The sequence below is a fragment of the Capra hircus genome, chromosome 2 (assembly GCF_001704415.2).
Source record: "Capra hircus breed San Clemente chromosome 2, ASM170441v1, whole genome shotgun sequence".
Lineage (NCBI taxonomy): Eukaryota > Metazoa > Chordata > Mammalia > Artiodactyla > Bovidae > Capra > Capra hircus.
In genome coordinates this window covers 45,654,268-45,673,937 of record NC_030809.1, presented here as the reverse complement: position 1 = coordinate 45,673,937, position 19,670 = coordinate 45,654,268, and the positions used below count along the sequence as shown (strand labels likewise).

General features: G+C 37.0%; 1 protein-coding gene across 3 annotated transcripts in view; it reads right to left on the bottom strand.

Annotated features, from left to right (window-relative positions):
• ALS2 (ALS2, alsin Rho guanine nucleotide exchange factor) overlaps nucleotides 1-19,670 on the bottom strand; it is a 59,948-nt gene that overhangs the window by 16,805 nt on the left and 23,473 nt on the right. For 2 of the 3 annotated variants that reach the window (XM_018060838.1, XM_005676376.3), the window contains exons 8-19: nucleotides 17,388-17,465; nucleotides 14,513-14,695; nucleotides 12,553-12,724; nucleotides 10,272-10,452; nucleotides 8,466-8,531; nucleotides 4,928-5,090; nucleotides 3,348-3,479; nucleotides 2,593-2,721; nucleotides 2,165-2,235; nucleotides 1,705-1,771; nucleotides 1,167-1,369; nucleotides 981-1,046 (exon numbers count right to left, since the gene is read on the bottom strand). In XM_018060838.1, the coding sequence (XP_017916327.1) occupies nucleotides 981-1,046; nucleotides 1,167-1,369; nucleotides 1,705-1,771; nucleotides 2,165-2,235; nucleotides 2,593-2,721; nucleotides 3,348-3,479; nucleotides 4,928-5,090; nucleotides 8,466-8,531; nucleotides 10,272-10,452; nucleotides 12,553-12,724; nucleotides 14,513-14,695; nucleotides 17,388-17,465 (1,511 nt within the window). Of the gene's footprint in view, nucleotides 1-980; nucleotides 1,047-1,166; nucleotides 1,370-1,704; nucleotides 1,772-2,164; nucleotides 2,236-2,592; nucleotides 2,722-3,347; nucleotides 3,480-4,927; nucleotides 5,091-8,465; nucleotides 8,532-10,168; nucleotides 10,453-12,552; nucleotides 12,725-14,512; nucleotides 14,696-17,387; nucleotides 17,466-19,670 lie in introns of those variants that run through there. The other variant, XM_018060852.1, reaches the window with a different exon arrangement.

The window sequence follows — 19,670 nt, the reverse complement described above, 5'->3', positions numbered from 1 at the left end:
ATTTTAAGATGCATATATGACATACTCACTTTTGGTATGAATATGTTGGTAAATAGAACAAGAACAGAGAAAAGATCTACCTAGAAGAGTAAATGGGTTATTGGTTTATGTGGTTTTCTATTACCTAAGCTATTTGGCAAGTCTTAGAGGAATGGGACATCAACATCATTACAGAGTAATTAGGTGTTTTATCCCAAGTCCAGTGAAAAACAGAAAATCTGTGTCCTAGGCCTATTTTTGCCCCTAGTTAGCTGCATCACCTTGGGTAAGTCTAGGTACCCAGCTCCCTCATCTGTGTAACAAGACAGGTAAATCAAGAGTATCTCAAGTCTCTTCTCATTCTGAAATTCTATGAAATAGAGATTAAAAGACATCAAAATTTATATTTTCACACACACAAAAATCACCTACCCAATTTATATAATAATCTTTTTATATAGTAAAATAAATTAGTTCTCTAACATGAAACAAACACTTCATTGCCATACATTTATCATGTAAACACATTTATACTGTTAGAAAACATGACTTGTTTATATAAAAATAACATCATTTGAATATTAGTAAGATAAATATCATTTAGAAGATTTCCCCTTCAACAGATCACAGAAATTAAAGATGAATTAAAACTACTGAAGGGAAAATTTCTCTATGTCCTTTGTGTAAAGTGGGCACTTGACCTCAACAGTCTCAACATCAACATTACCCAAGGTTCTCAGTCCTTACAACTGAGAAATGGATAGAAAAAAGCAGTCCTATGTCAATAGAAGCTGTGTAATTTAAGTTCATCAATTGTTAAAGCAAATGATTCATTCTAGGTAAAACAAGGCTGCAGCCTGGATTCCTAGCTCTCTTCATGTTCATACCTGTGCATGATAAGTCCTAATCCATTTCCAAAAACATAAAATTCTACTGTCTTGACAATAACTGTGAGCACAAAATAACACACTTTAACACACTTATGTTCACAATGTCCTTACCCATCTTCCAAGCCATTCCTGAACATGCCAGAATACATCTTTCCATCTGGCCACTTCAAAACCCCTCTGGAAATACATAAGCAAAGAACAATACGTGTCAACTAAAGTTTCTGGTAATCAGTACTTTTTCAGTAGTTAGACTACCATCCTGACTCCAGACATAAATGAAATCATGAACATGCTAACCTGCCATGAGGCTTCCCTGAAAGCCAGCGTCCATCATAGGTTGCATCCTTTAGGCGAGGATCCTTGTAGAAAGTGTATTTGGCACTGCGTGAAATTGGCGGTTCCTGCCTCTGAATACTGCTGCCACTTCCATAAGGTGGAAGATCAGACAACCCCCTCAAAGCCTGATCCACAGCTTGGCTTATAGCCCGGAGCCACTTTGTCTAAGAGCAAAAAGGACATGCCAGTAAGCTTAAGGCAGCAACTCATCAAGCATTGCTTTAAATCTTGATAGCTTTCCTTAGTGTGGAAATTTCATCTGACTCCTAACACTCTCTTTATCAAGTAACACCGATTGGCTCTTAAAATTCACTGCTTTATGTTTTAAACTGCTACATTAAAACAACAACAAAAATCTATTAATTCTGGTTTAAAGAAGATTTTTCAGACACAATTATGGATCATTAAGCAAGCAAGAACGATTTGTGTTTCTTCCGCACTACCGTAAGAGACAGAAACAGCCAGGCCAAAGATGGAAAGAAAATACCATAAGACTAACCTTTTCCTGGGGTGTTGATGAAATGAGAGTGAACTGCTCCTCGGGTGTAGTTATCTTTAGGCCATTCCTAAAATGTGCACAAGGATAAAGGCCAGTAGGTATGACAACCTGTCATTATAACATCAATCCTCAAATATGAAAAGCAACTTGTTTATTTCAAGAGGATCAGAAGTCAGTTAGATGTAAATGCAGTCTTGTCCTGGGTTTGGTTCCCATAGTGGGAAAAGGACAGAGTTTCTTTGCTCTGGGTTAAACAATGGGGATGTCAGCAGTGGAGAAGCCCTTCCAACACACATCATATTGGCTCTTCATGATCTTCCCACTAGGCCACTTACTATCTATGTGTTGGGATGGTGAGCACTCTTGTACACAATAGGGAGGCCTCTTGAGCTTTTATCTGTCTAAGGAAGCAACCTGGGTAAGTAACACAAGAAGGGAACGAGGTAGGGGGGACACTTACACACCACCAGCTTCTTCAGAAAGTGGCTCAGCCCACAGCGTGGCCAAAGGGAAAACATGGTGTGTGGAGAACTGAAACAAAGAATATGGAGACACGTCTGAGAAAGCCCATGTGGGCCCTGAAATTGCTGCTGCAGAACCCCTTTCAAGTGGTTAAGTCCACCTCAGCCACATCCCCATAACATAGCTAACCCCAGTGGTCTCACCATGTTTGCGGCTATGGACCCCTTCACACTCATTTTCAGTTTGGAAACTAAAAGAGCTCCTGGAAGTCTAGCCTGTGCCACCAAGCAAGCTAAACATTCTCTTTCACTCAAGTGTTTCAGTAAAATCACAACAGTTTGTAAAATAAACTGATGGTACGATTAATTAAATACTCATAGTACTGCCCCTTCCATGGCCTCTTTTGAGGTGAGGAATCTAGCCTACCTGGGCATGGACTAGGGCATCATTAAAGAGAATGAACCAGTTCACAGAAAACCTCCCAGCGTGCTGCAGGGACAGGGCCCGGTTGCTGCTCTCACACAGCAGCCGACGCTCGGGCTTCCGCAAGGAATCCTGGGATTGAAAACAAATACAAAATCAAAGTATCAAAATTATTTTACGCAAGGAGAAAAAGAAAAAAAAGATACAGATCACATTTAGGAGAATTTCTTGGTCACAGCTTAGCTTGGTGTTAATAAACTTAAATTCAGATGGGACCCAAACATTTCATAAAAGCAGAGCTCAAAGGAAAATAAAAAAGACAGGAAAGTGGCTCAGTTGGTAAATCTGCCTGCTATGCAGGAAACCCAAGTTCAATCCCTGGGTCAGGAAGATCACCCTCTACAGAAGGAAATGGCAACCCACTCCAGTAATCTTGCCTGGAGAATTTCACAGACAGAGGAGGCAGGTAAGCTACAGTCATGGGATTGCAAAGAGCTGGACATGACTGTGCGACTAACTTTCACTTTCACTTTCAGGAACAAACTAAAGAAGAAGAGACATATTCAGAAAAGATTCCCAGAGATGAGGGAAGGTGCTGATACTCAGACCCCCCACCATGGCTGTGATCCTTAGATAACCCTTAGAAAAGGGGTCACTACAGCACCATTACTGTAAACAAGTGAGGAGTCAAGAAGATTATGGCAGCTATTACAGCTATGCTTGCTGTCTTTGGGGTAACGACCATTGGCATGGTTTACCGTCATTTTTCCAGGAAAGGTCTTCCAGAAACTCAGTGTGTATTCTGCTTCCTTCCTTTTCCTGCCGAGATGGAGAGCAAGTGACTCGTAACAAGAGCTGGAATCCTGCAGCTTCTGGTATTCTGGAGATGCCTAGAGGTCAACAGTTAAGGGGGAGAACGGACATATAACAACAGTCCAGAATCTGTAGACTCACTGTGGCTTAGATATGTAGTAATAAATTTAGGGAAGGAAGCCAGCCTAAGAAAAGACATGGTACACTAAAGGGAACTAAGAAAAAAGAAGACTGTCTCCAGAAAATTCTACCACATACAGGAACCACATACAGCTACACATGTATCACATACAGGCACATATGGAACAGGGGAAGAACTCAAGAGGGAACAGAAACAAACACTGGCAGTTACCAGTAAGGAGAAAAGCAGAGAACTTAGGACAGGAGAGGAATTATCAATGGTTTTGGTCTCAGGATCCCTCTATTTTGCTTCTATGGGCTCTATCTCTTGATATATACCACACCGGAAAATAAAGTTTAAAAAATTTTAAATCTTTATTAATTCAAATATAACAATTTTTAATGAAAATCAAAAATTTCAAAACAAAAAAATGTTTCATATGAAAAGTGGCACTGTTCCACATTTTTTCAAATCTTTTTATTATGTTAGTTAAAAGATGACAGCCAGATTTTCATATCTGCCACTGCATCTAATCTGTTGAGATTGTTTAGTTCAAACAAATGAAGAAAATCTTGCTTTATACAGTTGGAAATATAGCTGAAATCAGATCAGTTCAGGGTAACACCAAAACCAGACAAAAGAAAAGACCTACAAGACCACGATAGGATCAAACATAAAAAGGCCACATAAATTCCTAGATCATTCTGAAGACAAGATCGGTCCTAAATAAGGACCTCAAGATATAAAAAATTCTAAACTATAAGAAACCTTAGAATCATTATGGTTTCTCTAGAGCCCTTCAGAATGGAAACTAAAACAACACAGTTCAGCATAATTTCAGAAGTGACTGTCTTAGGACAAGCTTTAATATACATTCATATCCTAGAGTGATGCTAATTTTCTAGGACTCCATCTAACTAATTTTATACAGAAAGTGATCTAGTTACCATTTGAGAAAATCCTGTAACACTGCTGATTTTTCACAGCATATGTCAAAGTGACCCAAATACCTGGCATTAAATCTACCATGAATCCAGGCCAGGTGCTAATGCCACACTGACTTAGAAGGGTGTGTCATTACAGGCAGGGTTTTAAACAACTCTGTTTAACTTGTAACTTGTACTCAGTATGTACTCAAAAGTTGGACAACTACTGAATGAGTAGCAAAACTGGGTCTCAGCTTTAGACTGACATAAAATGAATAAAATTAATCTTGTCAAGGCCCTGAAAGGAAATTGAATCCATAGCAAAGAACACTAGATAAACCTACAGTCATATTTTCTTCTTTCATTTCCCTGAAAATAAATTTAGTGGAGTCCTAGATCTTGGGGTAGAATAATTCAAACAAAAAACTATGATCCTTGGCTTCCCAAGTGTCCACAAGAGGTATATATGTGAGCTTACCACTTCAAAACAAGTAGCAAGTTTTAGCAAAACTTTTGCATAACTATGAAGTCGTCTGATCGGCAAGAAAAACAGAGTATTCAAAATTTCCATCAACTGGGTGTTTTCATCATCCACTTCTGATAAATCTTGCAACAGTTCCTGGTTTTTATTTAGGAAATCACTGAAGGGTAGAGAAAACAAGGGATTCAGTTAATCATTTTGATATTGACAATATGTATGATATTAAATAGAAGTATTTCACCACATACTACTTTCTTCAAAATATACATTTTTAGGTGCTTATGAAAGAAAGTAACAGATGATTAATACAATGAAATAAACATGATATAATTAAAACAATTTCCCTGCCTATAAATATGGGATTTTTGAGTATGAAAAGTAGTAAATGGTAACAACAGTAACACTGTAATAGATATGGTGCATCACAGACTTGTGCCTAAAGTTCTAGGAAATAAATCATATATCCCACAGTTACAGGGAATAACTGCAGACAAGCTGACACAGTTACCTGTTAATTTCCAAGTAGGAAGTCACAGCAATAAGTGGCAAAACCAAATGTTCTAAATACTTGTGCTAAACATAAATACTGGAAGAAAAACAAAGTTCTCTGCTCTAACAAGACTGGCATGGAATACTAAATACTGCTAATTTCTTTTTTTTTCAATTTGTGATCATCTAGTAAGAGTTTATTACAAAGGCATATTAAAAGGTATAGATACCAGTACTACAATTAACAGCGAACAGTAAAGCAAATTATATGTGTGGATTTTAAAGCTGAGATCATTGAAAAAACATTTCAAACTGAAACCAATATTTACTTTTTATACTCAATTATGAAGTGAAGTCATTCAGTCGTGTCTGACTTTTTGCGACCCCATGGACTATATAGTCCATGGAATTCTCCAGGCCAGAATACTGGAGTGGGTAGCCTTTCCTTTCTCCAGGGGATCTTCCCAACCCAGGGATCAAACCCAGGTCTCCTTCATTACAGGCAGATTCTTTACCAGCGGGACCACAAGGGAAGCCCGTATTCAACTATATATATGTATATATATATAAGTTCAGGCTTCCCAGGCAGCATTAGTGATAAAAAACCCTCTTGCCAATACAGTAGACTAAAAAGACGTGGGTTTGATCTCTGGATTGGGAAGATCCCCTGGAATAGGAAATGGCAACCCGCTCTAGTATTCTTGCCTGGAAAATTCCATGGACAGAGGAGCCTGGCGGGTTACAGCCCATGCGGCCACAAAGAGTTGGAAATGACTGAGCAACTGAGCACACACATACATGATTAAAATTTTACTGCAAATTTTAAGGCTGATCAGTAACCCATTGATATTATCCACACCACACTAAAACACAAAGATCTGTAAAGAAGTAAGAGGGCTTCCTTTGTGGCTCAGCTGGTAAAGAATCTGCCTGCAATGCAGGAGACCTGGGTTCGATTCCTGGGTTGGGAAGATCCCCTGGAGAAGGGAAAGGCAGCTCAGACAGTAAAGCGTCTGCCTACAATGCGGGAGGCTGGGTTCAATCCCTGGGTTGGGAAGATCCCCTGGAGAAGGAAATGGCAACCCACTCCAGTACCCTTGCCTGGAAAATCTCATGGACAGAGGAGCCTGGTAGGCTACAGTCCATGGGGTCACAAAGAGTCGGACACGACTGAGTGATTTCACTTTCACCCACTCCAGTATTCTGGCCTGGAGAACTGCATGGACTGTATAGTCCATGAGTCAGTGGAACAGAATAATAATCATTATCTGTTCACTTTCATGCACTGGAGAAGGAAATGGCAACCCACTCCAGTGTTCTTGCCTGGAGAATTCCAGGGACGGGGGAGCCTGGTGGGCTGCCGTCTATGGGGTCGCACAGAGTCAGACACAACTGAAGTGACTTAGCAGCAGCAGCAGCCACTTAATGAACAATAATTATGTGCCAAGTACTGCCCTCACTGCTTTGTAAGCACGACACTATAACTTTTACCTACAAGGCTTCAAAAACAACACAATGTCACACAAGGCTATAAAACAAAAATAAGTAATTTTATAATCCCTTAGAGAACTATGGAATAAAGAGATGTTTAACTCAGAAATTATAAAATATTATCTTGGAAAGATGGAGAAATATGTAATAATTTCCAGGAACCCCTAAGTTCAATGGCAGAAAGTGGACTGCTATATAATGTAATTAACAGATCTTGGAGAGTGTGCTGCAGGGAACATGGCCCAGATTTTTGTTTATATTTGGCTTGTTGGATGGTCCTACTTACTCCTCCATGTTCTGCTGGGGAAATTCACTTAACCCTACATAAGTATTCTGCTTTGACCAGCTCCTGAGAGATGGAGGTGGTACATGGTAAACACATAATCCCTCTGCCCACGTTTCTCCTGGATGCCCAGTACTAGTCCAGGAACATTCCAACTCTTGTGAACCCTATTATTTTTCTGAACTCACTGAAGTACTTGCCTATAAATTTTCCCAAAAGGAGCCCTAGTATGCTCTCAGAAAACCTCAACTACTCTGTTTAGCATATTTTCTCTTGGGAGTTTTTAATCCAATAGTGGCAATACTGCTCTTTCTTTATATGGCTAGGTTTGCACTTGTTACCCAAAAAATAAATATATTAAAGGTAGAAACAACCTAAGTGTCTGTCAACAGATGAATGGACAATCAAAATGTGGTATATTCCTAAAATGGAATATTATTCAGACACACAATGAGATGAAATTTTGATATATGGTATCACATGGATGGACTTTGAAAAATCATGCTTAGGGAGACAAGCCAGACACAGAAAGACAACTACTGTATGATTCCACTAATGTGAGGTATCTAGAGCAGGGAAATTCAGAGACAGGAAATAGAATAGAGGTTACCAGGGGCTAGGGGAGGAGGGGGAGTCATTTTTAATGGGTACAGAATTTTTGTTGGGGATGATAAAAAGTTTGGGGTGTAGAAAGCGGCTTTTACAACATGTGAATGTACCTGATACCACAGAAACTGTACCCTTAGGAATGGTTAAAATGATAAATAGTATGTATATTTTACTACAATATTAAAAAAAAAAAACTTTATGAAGATCAAACTACCAGGCTAGTCTGAGGTGAATGTCTAAGTGATAAGCCAGCTGAGTGAGGAAAACGTGGGCAGGGTCACTACCGGCCTGTGGGCCCACTAGTATGTTCTAGGGATTCTCAAATGGTTCTTTTTTAATGAATATCTTAAAATTCTGATCTTCTAAACAGAAGTTTAAAAAGAAGTTATTACTGCCTTTAACTATGTAAAACCATGGGATTCATGAACCACCACTTTGGAAAGGCTGCCCAAATCCAAATTTAACATCTGCTGCCACAGCTCAGAGTCACCCAGAGTTCATTAATTGCTTTCTACCCATCCATGCTCTAGCAGGAGGCTTTCACTTATGTTATTGTGAATTCGACTCTGAAATACTAGCTCTTCTTAGGCACTCAAAAACACAGACTGCTATAAAACATGTTCTTTGGTTGTTAGAATAACTGGAAACTATGTATTTGCTTACATGGCAGGTTTAGCAAGAAGCTGGAATCCTCCCATAACCAGGAAATTTGTAATAGATGTGCAATACCTTGAGCAAAAAAGAAAATACACAGATATTAGTGTAAAAGTAAATTTGCTCTTCAGAGTTTTGAACAAGCATCTGGAATAAACACTTCTTGGTATCTCATGAGTGAGTTTCACTTCAGAACTTTGTGACATTAATAATCATGAACTACATAGGGCATATTATGTGATCATCACAACAATCAGGAGTAAAAGGCCATTTTAGGAAAGATGTTAATAGGAATTTTTTAAAAACACTTTAAGCTATGCAGCAGATGCTAGAAGTATCTTTATTAGGTATGTTTTACTTTGGTAATTTAACAAATGTGAGAAAATACGACTTAAGTTGTTGGATTAAAAAAAAAAATTCTCTAATCTTCACTTTAAGTTTTCCAATTAAGTCTTCAGAAATAAACAATAGGAAAGGTAAGAATATATGTTTAAAAGAGCTTAAGCGAAGAAGTGTTAGAAAGTGTTGGTAAAGTACTGATCTACAGTTAAAGAGGAAGTCGTGACATACTGCTTCACACCACATACATTTCTTCCACACTCCTGGGCTGGCAAACAAAATCAACTGACTTTGACAAAGAAGGCAAATTCCTACTAAAAACACCCTAAAGTACTGAACACTTAAAAATAGTTACAATAGAAATTTTATGTTATGTGTATTTTACCACAATTATAAATAGTTTTTAAAATTCACACACAAATCAAGTTTTTTACCTGCCCAGTCTATATGAATACATTTTAAAAACCCAAGAAATCAAAATAAAAGCATTTCCAAGCATAAGTCCTGAAGTATTACAGCAGAAAAAGAGAAATACCTATAAGATCTTCCAAGTGAAAACAGAAAAATTAATACTAGTAAAAGCTGAAACCTTCACACATACAAAAATCTAGTTTAAGAAAGTAAATTCATATCAAATTATGACACTTTTTATGTCTGAAAGATGAGTTAAAGACTCTAGCGAGGGTATTTCCTCCCAGACAACAGTCAACAGCTTCAAATATATTCAGTTTTGCTTAGAACTAAAATCACATAATCCATCTGCACATTTATGCCTAAGTCTGTAAGGAAATACACTAAGATTATTAACAATGGCTGTTTCTGATAGTAGGATTATGAGTGACTTTAAATTCAATACTTCAGATCAACAGCATAACCTAATACACATTAAAGTAACACTTAAATTATGCCTCACATCACAATGCCAAAATGCAAAAGAAAAAGTGAGAAATACTGGATATTTCAAATACAGTTGGGATATTTTACTTGAAAAACATGAAAAGAACCTTGTATCACTATCCTAGGTTTTATTAAAATAGATCTTTACTTTTAAACCCTCCTTTACACAACAGTGAAAAGCAGGCATTGGAAGAGCTCCATATTTACAATCATTAGTTGATCTTAAAATAATCTGTTTACTTACTTCTTCAAATTTTAGTATAATTTAAGTACAAAATTGTTCTCTAAAGAGCCATCTTTATTATAGTACATTTTCTAAATTTAGAATACTATCCTTCTGCTAGAATGCAGAAGGAAATTTGAGAATGCATTATTTCTTTTTAAAATTTTCCCCTCTTAGAGCAAACTAAACTTTTAGCGACGTGGAGCTATATAGTTGTCTTAAGATTAAAGCACTGCTTTGCAATTTCTATTACCTTATAGAACTCTCCCTAATCTAGTCTCTTCTGATTAAGGAGCTGCTCTCCTTGGCAGAATAACCCTGCAGAGACTGAACATGACACGGGACTGGATACTTGCTCTGTATAACTATCCAAGAAGAGACTTGCATGCTTCAGGATGACCAAACTCCTAGCTTCCTTTATCCCCTGAAGGAAGCTGCTCAGTGAGGTTCCATGCTGACCAATTAGGTAACACAGCTTGCTGAATCGGCTTGCCACTTCCTGCAACAGCTGGACTGTATTTGCAGTGCCCAGATTTTCTGGAACAAAACGATGATGATGATGATAACATAACCTAGAGACTCATTATATAAATACTTTCTTATGATCAAGATTATGAATTTTCCTTTACTAAAAATTCTTAATTTGTTGAAATGGACTCTCAACTATGGAACCCAAATAATTTATGGAACCCAAATAATCACAGTGCTTAAAATGCAGAGATCAGTGTCCAGTCATTTCAAGAACTTGTTAAAAACACATTCATGAGACCCCTACAGATTCTGACTCAGCAGACCAGAGTTTAGACACCAGAATGGATATTGTTTTTAAAGCACTTTCCAGGTAATTCTGAAGACCAGCCATTATTTGATAACCACTGTGCAAATTCAACTCTCTTCTCATCTTGAAGTCATCTAAGGCCAAGGGAAAGGAAGTGAAATATCTACCTTTACACAACTGGTTAGTTACAGCCAGGAATTAAACTCACTTCTATAGCTATACCTTTGTCAACATTTCCCACTTTTGCACTGACTTCAGCTCTGCTTGCCCCCTGGATAAGCCCTGCCCTTTCATGCAAAGAAAAAGATTCCAAAAAGATTGCCTTTGATCGGGATTAAGACTAAGTCTAAGATTGACTTAGACTGCCTCGGTTACTTTATAAAGGACATCAGGAGGTTACTACTTTTTCCCAGTCCAAAATACCGAATTTGCAAGACTTCTCTCTAAGAAGTGAGGCTGATGAGCAGACCACATGAAACCAATATAGAAATCAGGAATCAGAACAGGAAAAGGGTAGGTTTCACTTTCTTTTCAGAGCAATCCAGGAAGCTTCCAGCTTGGACTGCTTCCTATCTCTTGCCAAAGTACTAGGGAGCTGGGCCCACCCACTGGAGGAGAATTTATAGAACAGGAACTCTACAACATTTAAAAAAGCAAAACATGTTAAAAACAAAAACAAACGCTGTCTCCAGTTTATACAGGGACTGAATTCAGAAAGACTGTAAGCTAGTTGTTTGAAAAATAGATGTTTTCCCATTAAAAACAATGGACTGACCTACACAAGCCAATGTCACCCTAATGTGGAAAAATGATGCATGAACAGGGCACAATTTGAGTACTAGAGTACTGGTCTGAATTCTGTGGCCTCACAAGGGGTCAAGTTCAGGTGAATGAAAGAGAAAAAAGGTCCTTTCTATTTTCTGAGAGTAGGGTCAAACCCACAAAAGCTTTTGACTAGGGAAAGTTAATCTTTAAAAGCCCACCCACCCATCTCCATTCTGCATTCCTTTATAACCTCCTGGAGATCCCAGTATTGTATTTCTGGACAGTAGCACCCCATCAAGAACCACTGTAATCTATTTTCTCCATATTATCTCCTTACCTTCAATCTCTGTTGTCACTGGTTACAGCTAAGGGAGAAGATTTAATCAATGTCTGCTAAAGTGGGGGGTAAGATCCTTAACATTCTTACAGTTATTCACATTTTGAGATACTACTTGTAAATCCAAATGAAGTTCTACTTGATAAAATTCTAAGAAGCAGAACAAAGAAAATAAAAATTTGGAGTAGTTATATAAGCTATCTTGGGGCTTGCCTGGTGGCCTAGATGGTAAACAATCTGCCTGCAATGCAGGAGACCCAGGTTTGACCTCTGGGCCCAGAAGATCCCCTGGAGAAGTGAATGGCAACCCATTCCAATATTCTTGCCTGGAGAATTCCATGGACAGAGGAGCCCGGCGGGTCCACGGGGTTCTCAAAGAGTCGGACATGACTGAGTGACTAACACTTTCACTTTACACTTTTAAGGTATCTTATAATTAGTGTGGCTAGAAGTGTTGTTTAAGAAGTCTGACTCCTAGGATCAACTTTTCCACAGTTGCTCTGCTTCTCTGCTATGGATCTTATGAAAGCTCCATGTTTCTACTTCCATAGTAACAGGAGCTCTGGGGGTGCCAGGATAGGGAAGCTGGGCTACCAGCAAAGAGGAAATGGCTTGTAAGCTGTTGAGCACCTGGGCACAAAAGAAGAGACTAGAAAGAAAGGAGCAGAGTACAACTCAAACAAAAAGTTTTCTTCATGTGTGATATAGGAAGAAGAGGTAAAACAAGACTCCTGATAATTGACTGGCTGGTACTTACCTAAACCGAGAAGAGGCCTGAGAATCTGGGACTTGATATCACTTAGTTTTGAATAGAAGCGTCTTTCAGTAGTAGCCAACTCATGGAGACTGGCAATATATCCCATAATGTTTTTGTCCACCAAGGCTAGATAACTGTCTTTTCCTGCTGTCACTCTGCTTATATACCCAAGCTAAAACAGGAGAAGAAAGAGATTAAAGATAAAATCTAATTTACCAGCAGTAATTTGGGCACTGAAGTTAGTTCATAACAGCTGGTGAGAGCCAACAGCTAACTACGCAGGAATTCTGCAGCAAGTTGGTTATTAAATCATTAATAGTTTGAAAGCGGCAATAGCGAAATTTATTAAAAAAAAAAAAACCTGGAAAACATTACAGATCAGAGCTTTTGAGTTTACTTTTTAGGGCTGGTTTACCAGTATACTGTTGTTATATACATATAACACAATCTATATATAACTATAAACATCTATAGTATTATTTATTGCCACAATACCTTTTATTTCACTTTACACATAGTTAGAACCATAAATACTCTAAATATACAAAGATCCAAATGATACAAATACATGTCTCAGGACTTCTTTTTGCATGTAACAGATGAGAGCAGAGACCATCTCCATGCTGTTTGTCAAAATATCAAGGATCTAGGAGCTATATTTTAAAAGTACAACAGATATATGGCAAAACCAATACAATATTGTAAAGTAATTAGCCTCCAATTAAAATAAATAAACTTATATTAAAAAATAAAAATAGATATGCAACAAGCAAAAAAAAAGTACAACAGAAAAAGATTTTCTTTAGAAGTGGACTTTGTCATTTATTCATGATAGCACTGAACAAAAACATTTGATGTCTTTGTCACATACCCCTATTAAACTAGACAACCAAGCTGCAGGCTCAATACACTATTAAGAGCTCATGGTAACAAAAGACACAGATTGAACCTCATCGCTTTCATCAGCCCATTTCATCCTTTACCTGGACTGTGGAATCTTTAATGAGGAATGTGGAGTCAGGGCAAAGAACTACAAAGAGTCAATTAGTATGTCTGGAACAACAGGCTATATACAGGTCAAGAGTCAAATCTTGGCCCGTGTTACCTTTAGCAAGAAAGAGCTTGCCCTTATATATAGCCACAATTACATATTTAGCCAGAAAAACAAAGGATTAAAAAAAAAAAAAAACAGTCCATAGGATATATTATTCAGTAAGAATAAAAAACCCAGAATGCACAAGCTTTGAAGGTTAATTTCCTTGCAATGTTGTGAGGAAAAAGAAAACCAGAAACAGAACAATGGTATTAAGTTTAAGAAAAAGAGATAAGCAGTAGGAAAGCAAATAAATTCAGATCAACAAAGGGAAAATAAGTTAACAGTAGTAAACAGAAGAAAGAGCTAGGAGAAGAAGGGAAGCAACGGAAAACAGCACTTTTGCGGCCTGTCAGGTCTGCCACAAGCCCACCTCAGGCCCCTGTAATTTTCACTTTCTACCAACAGTTAAAAATTCATTATTCAATTTCTATTCTGATTCATTTCTGAGGACTCCATAAACACAGTCAGAAAACTTTGCTGTGAAATAAATATTTTTAATATTCCTATGTGAGGGTGTTATGTCAACAATTATTTATAAAAGCATTTACTTCAACAAATATTTATGAGAGGTATTTATTGAAGAGGATACAGCTATAAATGAGAGAGCCTAAAATCCCTACTCTAATGAATTTTACAGTTAAAGAGGACAGACAATAAACAAAATAAGTAAACTCTATAGAGGGTGAGATGATGATACACACTGTGGAGAAAAATAAGGCAGGAAAAGGAGATGAGGAGTGAAGGGGGATGGGAAGTGGTTTGCAATTTTAAATATATTAGTCAGGGACCTTAACAATAGGCATACAAACAGCAACAGAAACAAAAGACTTCTCATGTGTTACGGGATGTGGGCCTTAGGATCACCTTACTACAGGAGAGGAGGACTGGCATCTTAGTACCACTGTGATTCTCTGGAAGGTTGTCACCTTCTGTCGGGTCCTGCCGGCCACTGTAACATAACCCAGGCTGGAAGTCTTCAGTATCCACTAAAAACAGGGAATAATCCTGGCCTGCAGCCACACTCCAGACTCCATTTTCACTGTTCACCTGCAATGACAGGAAGACATGTCTGTCTGAGATGAACGAATCAGATGCAACTCCAAGTCCACGATAACTAGAATGTTAGGTTACCTGAACAAGTGGAATAAGTCACATCTCAGAGGGCAAAACTCGCCCAGAAACATACCTAATCAACTGCAGAACAGATGCAGTAGTGAAAAGGAACCCTGTTCAGCCAGTAAATGTAGAACTGGATTGTTCTATAAAAAACTGAAAAACTGGAATTCAAAACGAAAAAAAACATACTTTTGATATTTTAATTGTTATTTTTGGGAGCTATCATAGGACTTAGCTTGTACTATAATCAAAGACCCAAAAACTTCTAGAGCCCTATTCTGACAGCTAGGACACACCTTTGTCCATTCATATTCTGCTATGTACACAAAAATCAGTGTAAAAAGAAAACCCAACTAGGCTAAATTCCATTCTGGCCAACTAAACCCATGGGTGCTAAAAGTGCTTTCTGACTTGGAACTCACCAATTCTCACATGACTTCACTGTGTCCCAGGATGTTGCAACAGGCAGAAACCCCTAGAAGCCCATCTACAGGGATCCCCTAGACCAATGGTGCTCAACAAGAAGCTTTTGCAGCAGCAACAGCAATCATCTAGGAACACGTGAGAAATGCAAACTCAGGCCACAGAGCCATTGAGGGGAGGGACTGGGCAGTTGGCTTCGACAAGCTCTCCAGGTGTTTCTGATATATGCAAAAGTTTGAGAACCACTGCCTTAAACCAATGGCTTTAGGTTTCCAGGATTCCAGGTAGTAATTCAGGGGCCACCATGGAAAGGCAGGTGCCAGGTTCTATCCCCACCCACCTTCATCCTTCAACTAAGACAGTCCTACAGTTATCTGTTTTATGTAGGGGATTCAGCACAAGGTTTCATTTGAAGGAAGTGTTCTGCTATGAAAACTACTGCCCCATCCTGCAGACCCAGCTTCAGCCATGACTCGTGTAACAATAAAGCAAAAAAATTTCTAATCTTGAGATTCCATGTCCAGATCTGCTTCACATTCTGGGTGATTAGGTGATAAGTGTGTTAGTGACTATCACGTACATCTCCACTACTTTACAGTTATCCTCTTCAGGCATAACATTATCTTCTCACATTCAGGTTATCTATAAAATCGACTTCCTGCTGGTTTTGCAAAGAATGAATTAAAATTTTTGCAGGAGGAAAGAGTTGTCTTCCTAGTTTCTAATCAAAACTAATTCAGGTCTCACTCTGCCTTGATTTTAATTCGCACATTAATTTAAATGACTTCAAAATAATTTTCTCAAATAAAAAAACAAATAAAACCTTCCCCCAAATAAAGACCAAAATAATGATGTTGCATTTTCAGAGGTATAGGTAAAACAGTAATGAAACTAAAACCTTATAACAAACTCTATTCTCTCTTATCCGACTCTAAAATGCTAAATAAAAATTGTATTTGCAGCATATCCATGCTCGATTATAAAACTTTTCTTAATAGGAATATAAACATGTTCTAATTTATTCAAATGAACATAAAATAAGAAACAATGATTTACCATATTTTTATTTGTAATAAAATATCAGAAATTGAATTTGCTGTTCAGTTGCCAGGTCACATCCAACTCCTCAGGACACATTATTCAAAACTGAATAGCTGACCACTAAAACATTTTATGCTAAAAATATTTAAGATTGGAGCTAGAAATAACAACTATTCTGTAATGTTTCATTTAAGACTTTCCTTCCCAGTAAAATTCGTTCACTGGAAAGAAAGGCAGCAGGTAAAGGTCTTATGTAGTGATGGATGCACAGTGTACACTGAATACATGAATCACTGGAATATATATTAACTGTAGCTTATATTTTGAATCAGGTTCCTGAAACTGAAGTAAACATCCTTTTCTAGTCTCTAATACTCTCAGGGCAGACAGCATGCATCAGGATGGAGAGGATTCAAACTATGAAAACATGAGCCCCATATCCCATTCTTTTAGCCTATTGGGCTGTCATCATGCCTACTCTCTGCCCACAACATCCGTTCCCCAAATAAACAGATATCATATGAGGAGTCAATACTACTGATGAATTCTGTATTTCTGCAGAATGTTATAACAGAAGAAAAGGATGAGAAACGGTCCTCTAAAACTGCACCCATTACATAAACTAAAGCCAATTCATACAGCAGTGAAGAAATTATCTATACTTTTAGCTTCCCTATAGAAAACAAAAAGGGTTACAAAAAGGTTTTACTACTGTGTACATAAAAACAAAACAAACCATCAAATAATGTTATGTAAAAGTTACACTTAAAAGGAAGTCAAACTTAAGCGAGAAGTCGAAGAGTAGGCATTATTTGGTGGTATAAAGCTTAGAAGTCAACCTCACAGTCCAAGAAAGATTTGCTTTAAAATAACTTGTTCGTTTTTACTTAAAAAAAAAAAACAACACAGAACTATGAATACTTAGTGAAGCTAGGAAAAAAAGAAATATTAATATAAACTAACACATCAAAAAAGGGAACATTTTGCCTGAAAACAAGCAGCTTCAGTTTTTTAAAAATTTTAATGTATGTGATAACAAACAGGCTACAAGTATACAATTCTCCTAATTTTATAAAACAAGAATTGGAGAAATATAAAGTGTTATAACTTAGAATTCTGGAATAAGTTGCTATAAAAGTCATCAAGGTTACAAAAGTACCTTTGCAAGACGGGGAACTGTTGTTGGAAAATCAGAATGCCCAAGCTGACCAAAGGTGTTGCTCCCCCAAGAGTAAACCTAGTAGAAAACCACAGGGAAGTAGGTAAGAGATGTGACACTGAGTTTTGCATGCCAATTCTGAACTTTTATAATAACACATATATACCAACAGTTACACACAAATTACTTATCTTAGCCTTCCAACTCTTTAGAAAATTCATTTTAACTAACATTTCTCAGGAGTTTACTACCTGCCAGGCCCTGTTCTTAATATACTTTCTGTGTATTAACTGTTTTACTATCACATAATCCTTATTTTTTTTTAAACATACAAGGGAATTGACCCAGAGAGGGCACAAATTTTCCAGGATTTAATCCCAGGAACTATCCTATACTGCCTCTTATACAGAAAGTGATTTTAAAAAATAAAGCTAAGTACTATGAAGAAAAAGGAATCACAATTCTTTATTCTGCGGACAGGAGTACTATGGAATGACTAGAAAGCTTTTCATATATGAAGAATCACTGCAGGAGAAGCACAAAGCACCTATGTTCTACTGTAGACAAAAAAGCAACCAGATTACAGTAACTATGCTTAATGAAAATGATTTTGTTTATTCTGATTATAAAAGCAATTCATGACCACTGAACAAGACTGTGACAATACAAAGAAACAAAAAGAAAGTGAAAACCACTGATGAATCACCCACTCAGAGACAACTCCTACCTTGCTTTAGAAACATACACATATATAATTCCAGAAATTTTATTATCTACTAGATATAATGAATATACAAAATGTAAAGTGGGCCTCTACTATCAATGCTGCTTTGTGACCTGATGTTTTTTATGTAATGCTCTGTGCACTGACATCTTTCTAGGTTAATAAGTATAGAGCTACAATATCATTTATAACTACATGAGACTCCACTGTGGGTGTAGTTTAATCAATTACCTAATCAAATAAGTACATTTATTAACAATTTATTTTCAATTACTTAATATAAAAATTAATTAAAATTCTTTATATATATAATGTATCTATTTCCTTAGGATAAATTTTTAAGCAAAGAACTTTGGGTCAATGAACATACACATTCTGATTTCTGCTATATACCAACAAACTGTCTTCCAGCAAACTCCAATTTACATTCCCACCAGCAATGTGTGTACCTTTTCCCCACATCCTCACCAACACTTAGCATTAAATGCAATCCCTGCTAATATGATAGGTAAGAAAATTTTGTTTTAATTTAAATTTGCTTACTGAGTAGTTGACCATCTTTTGTTGGTCAACTTCTATTTTTTCATTGGTGAATGGAATATAAATGCTCTTAAATAATTTTTCTTTATGGATCAGGTCATATATGTTATAATGTTTTTCCCCATATATTATGTATCTTAAATTTGTGGGGTTTTTTGGTCTGTGTTTAGGTTTTTGCTGTGTGGGACTGCTGAATTATGTAGACAAACATATATCTTTACTTTCTAATTTCTGGTTTTGATGTCATATCTTATTCTACTCCTAAGATTACTGAAAAAATAAATCACCTAAATTTGTTCTTACACATGTAAAGTTTTATTTTTTAACATCTAGATCTTTACTCCATCCAGAATTAGAATATGTAAAGTTATCTTAATTTTTTTCTGCAAAGAAGCCGCCAGTGGTTCCAACAGTATTGACTGAACACTCAGTCTTGTTTCTCCACCTCATCTGAAATGCCTACTTTTTAAATTTCTTTTTAATTTCTTTTTTAATTGAAGGATACTTGCTTTACAGAATTGTGTTGATTGCTGCCAAACACATGTACACCTATGGCTGATTCAGAATGCTGAAATGCCTACTTTTTACCACAGACTAAATTCTTATATATATTTGCGGCTACTTCTAGTCTATAGTGTATTTCTGTTATAATAATCTGTCTGTAGTTTTATAATATGTTTTATAAGTCTAATGCTTTCTTTTTCAGAATTTTTGTGGCTCACCTCCTTTGTTTATTCTCCTAGAATAATTTTGGGAATCATTTTATTAAGTTGTAAATATTATATTGGAATATTCTGGGGATTGTACTGAATTTACACTCTACTAATTTAATCTAGGAGAAATGGCATTTTTGCAATGTTCAGTCTTCTCATCTAAAAATAAAACTTTTCCCTCTTTACTCCTATTTTCTTTTATAACTTAGAAGAGTTCTTGAATTTGCGTCATATGGGCTCTGCTGCTGCTGCTGCTGCTGCTGCTGCTGCTGCTGCTGCTAAGTCGCTTCAGTCGTGTCCGACTCT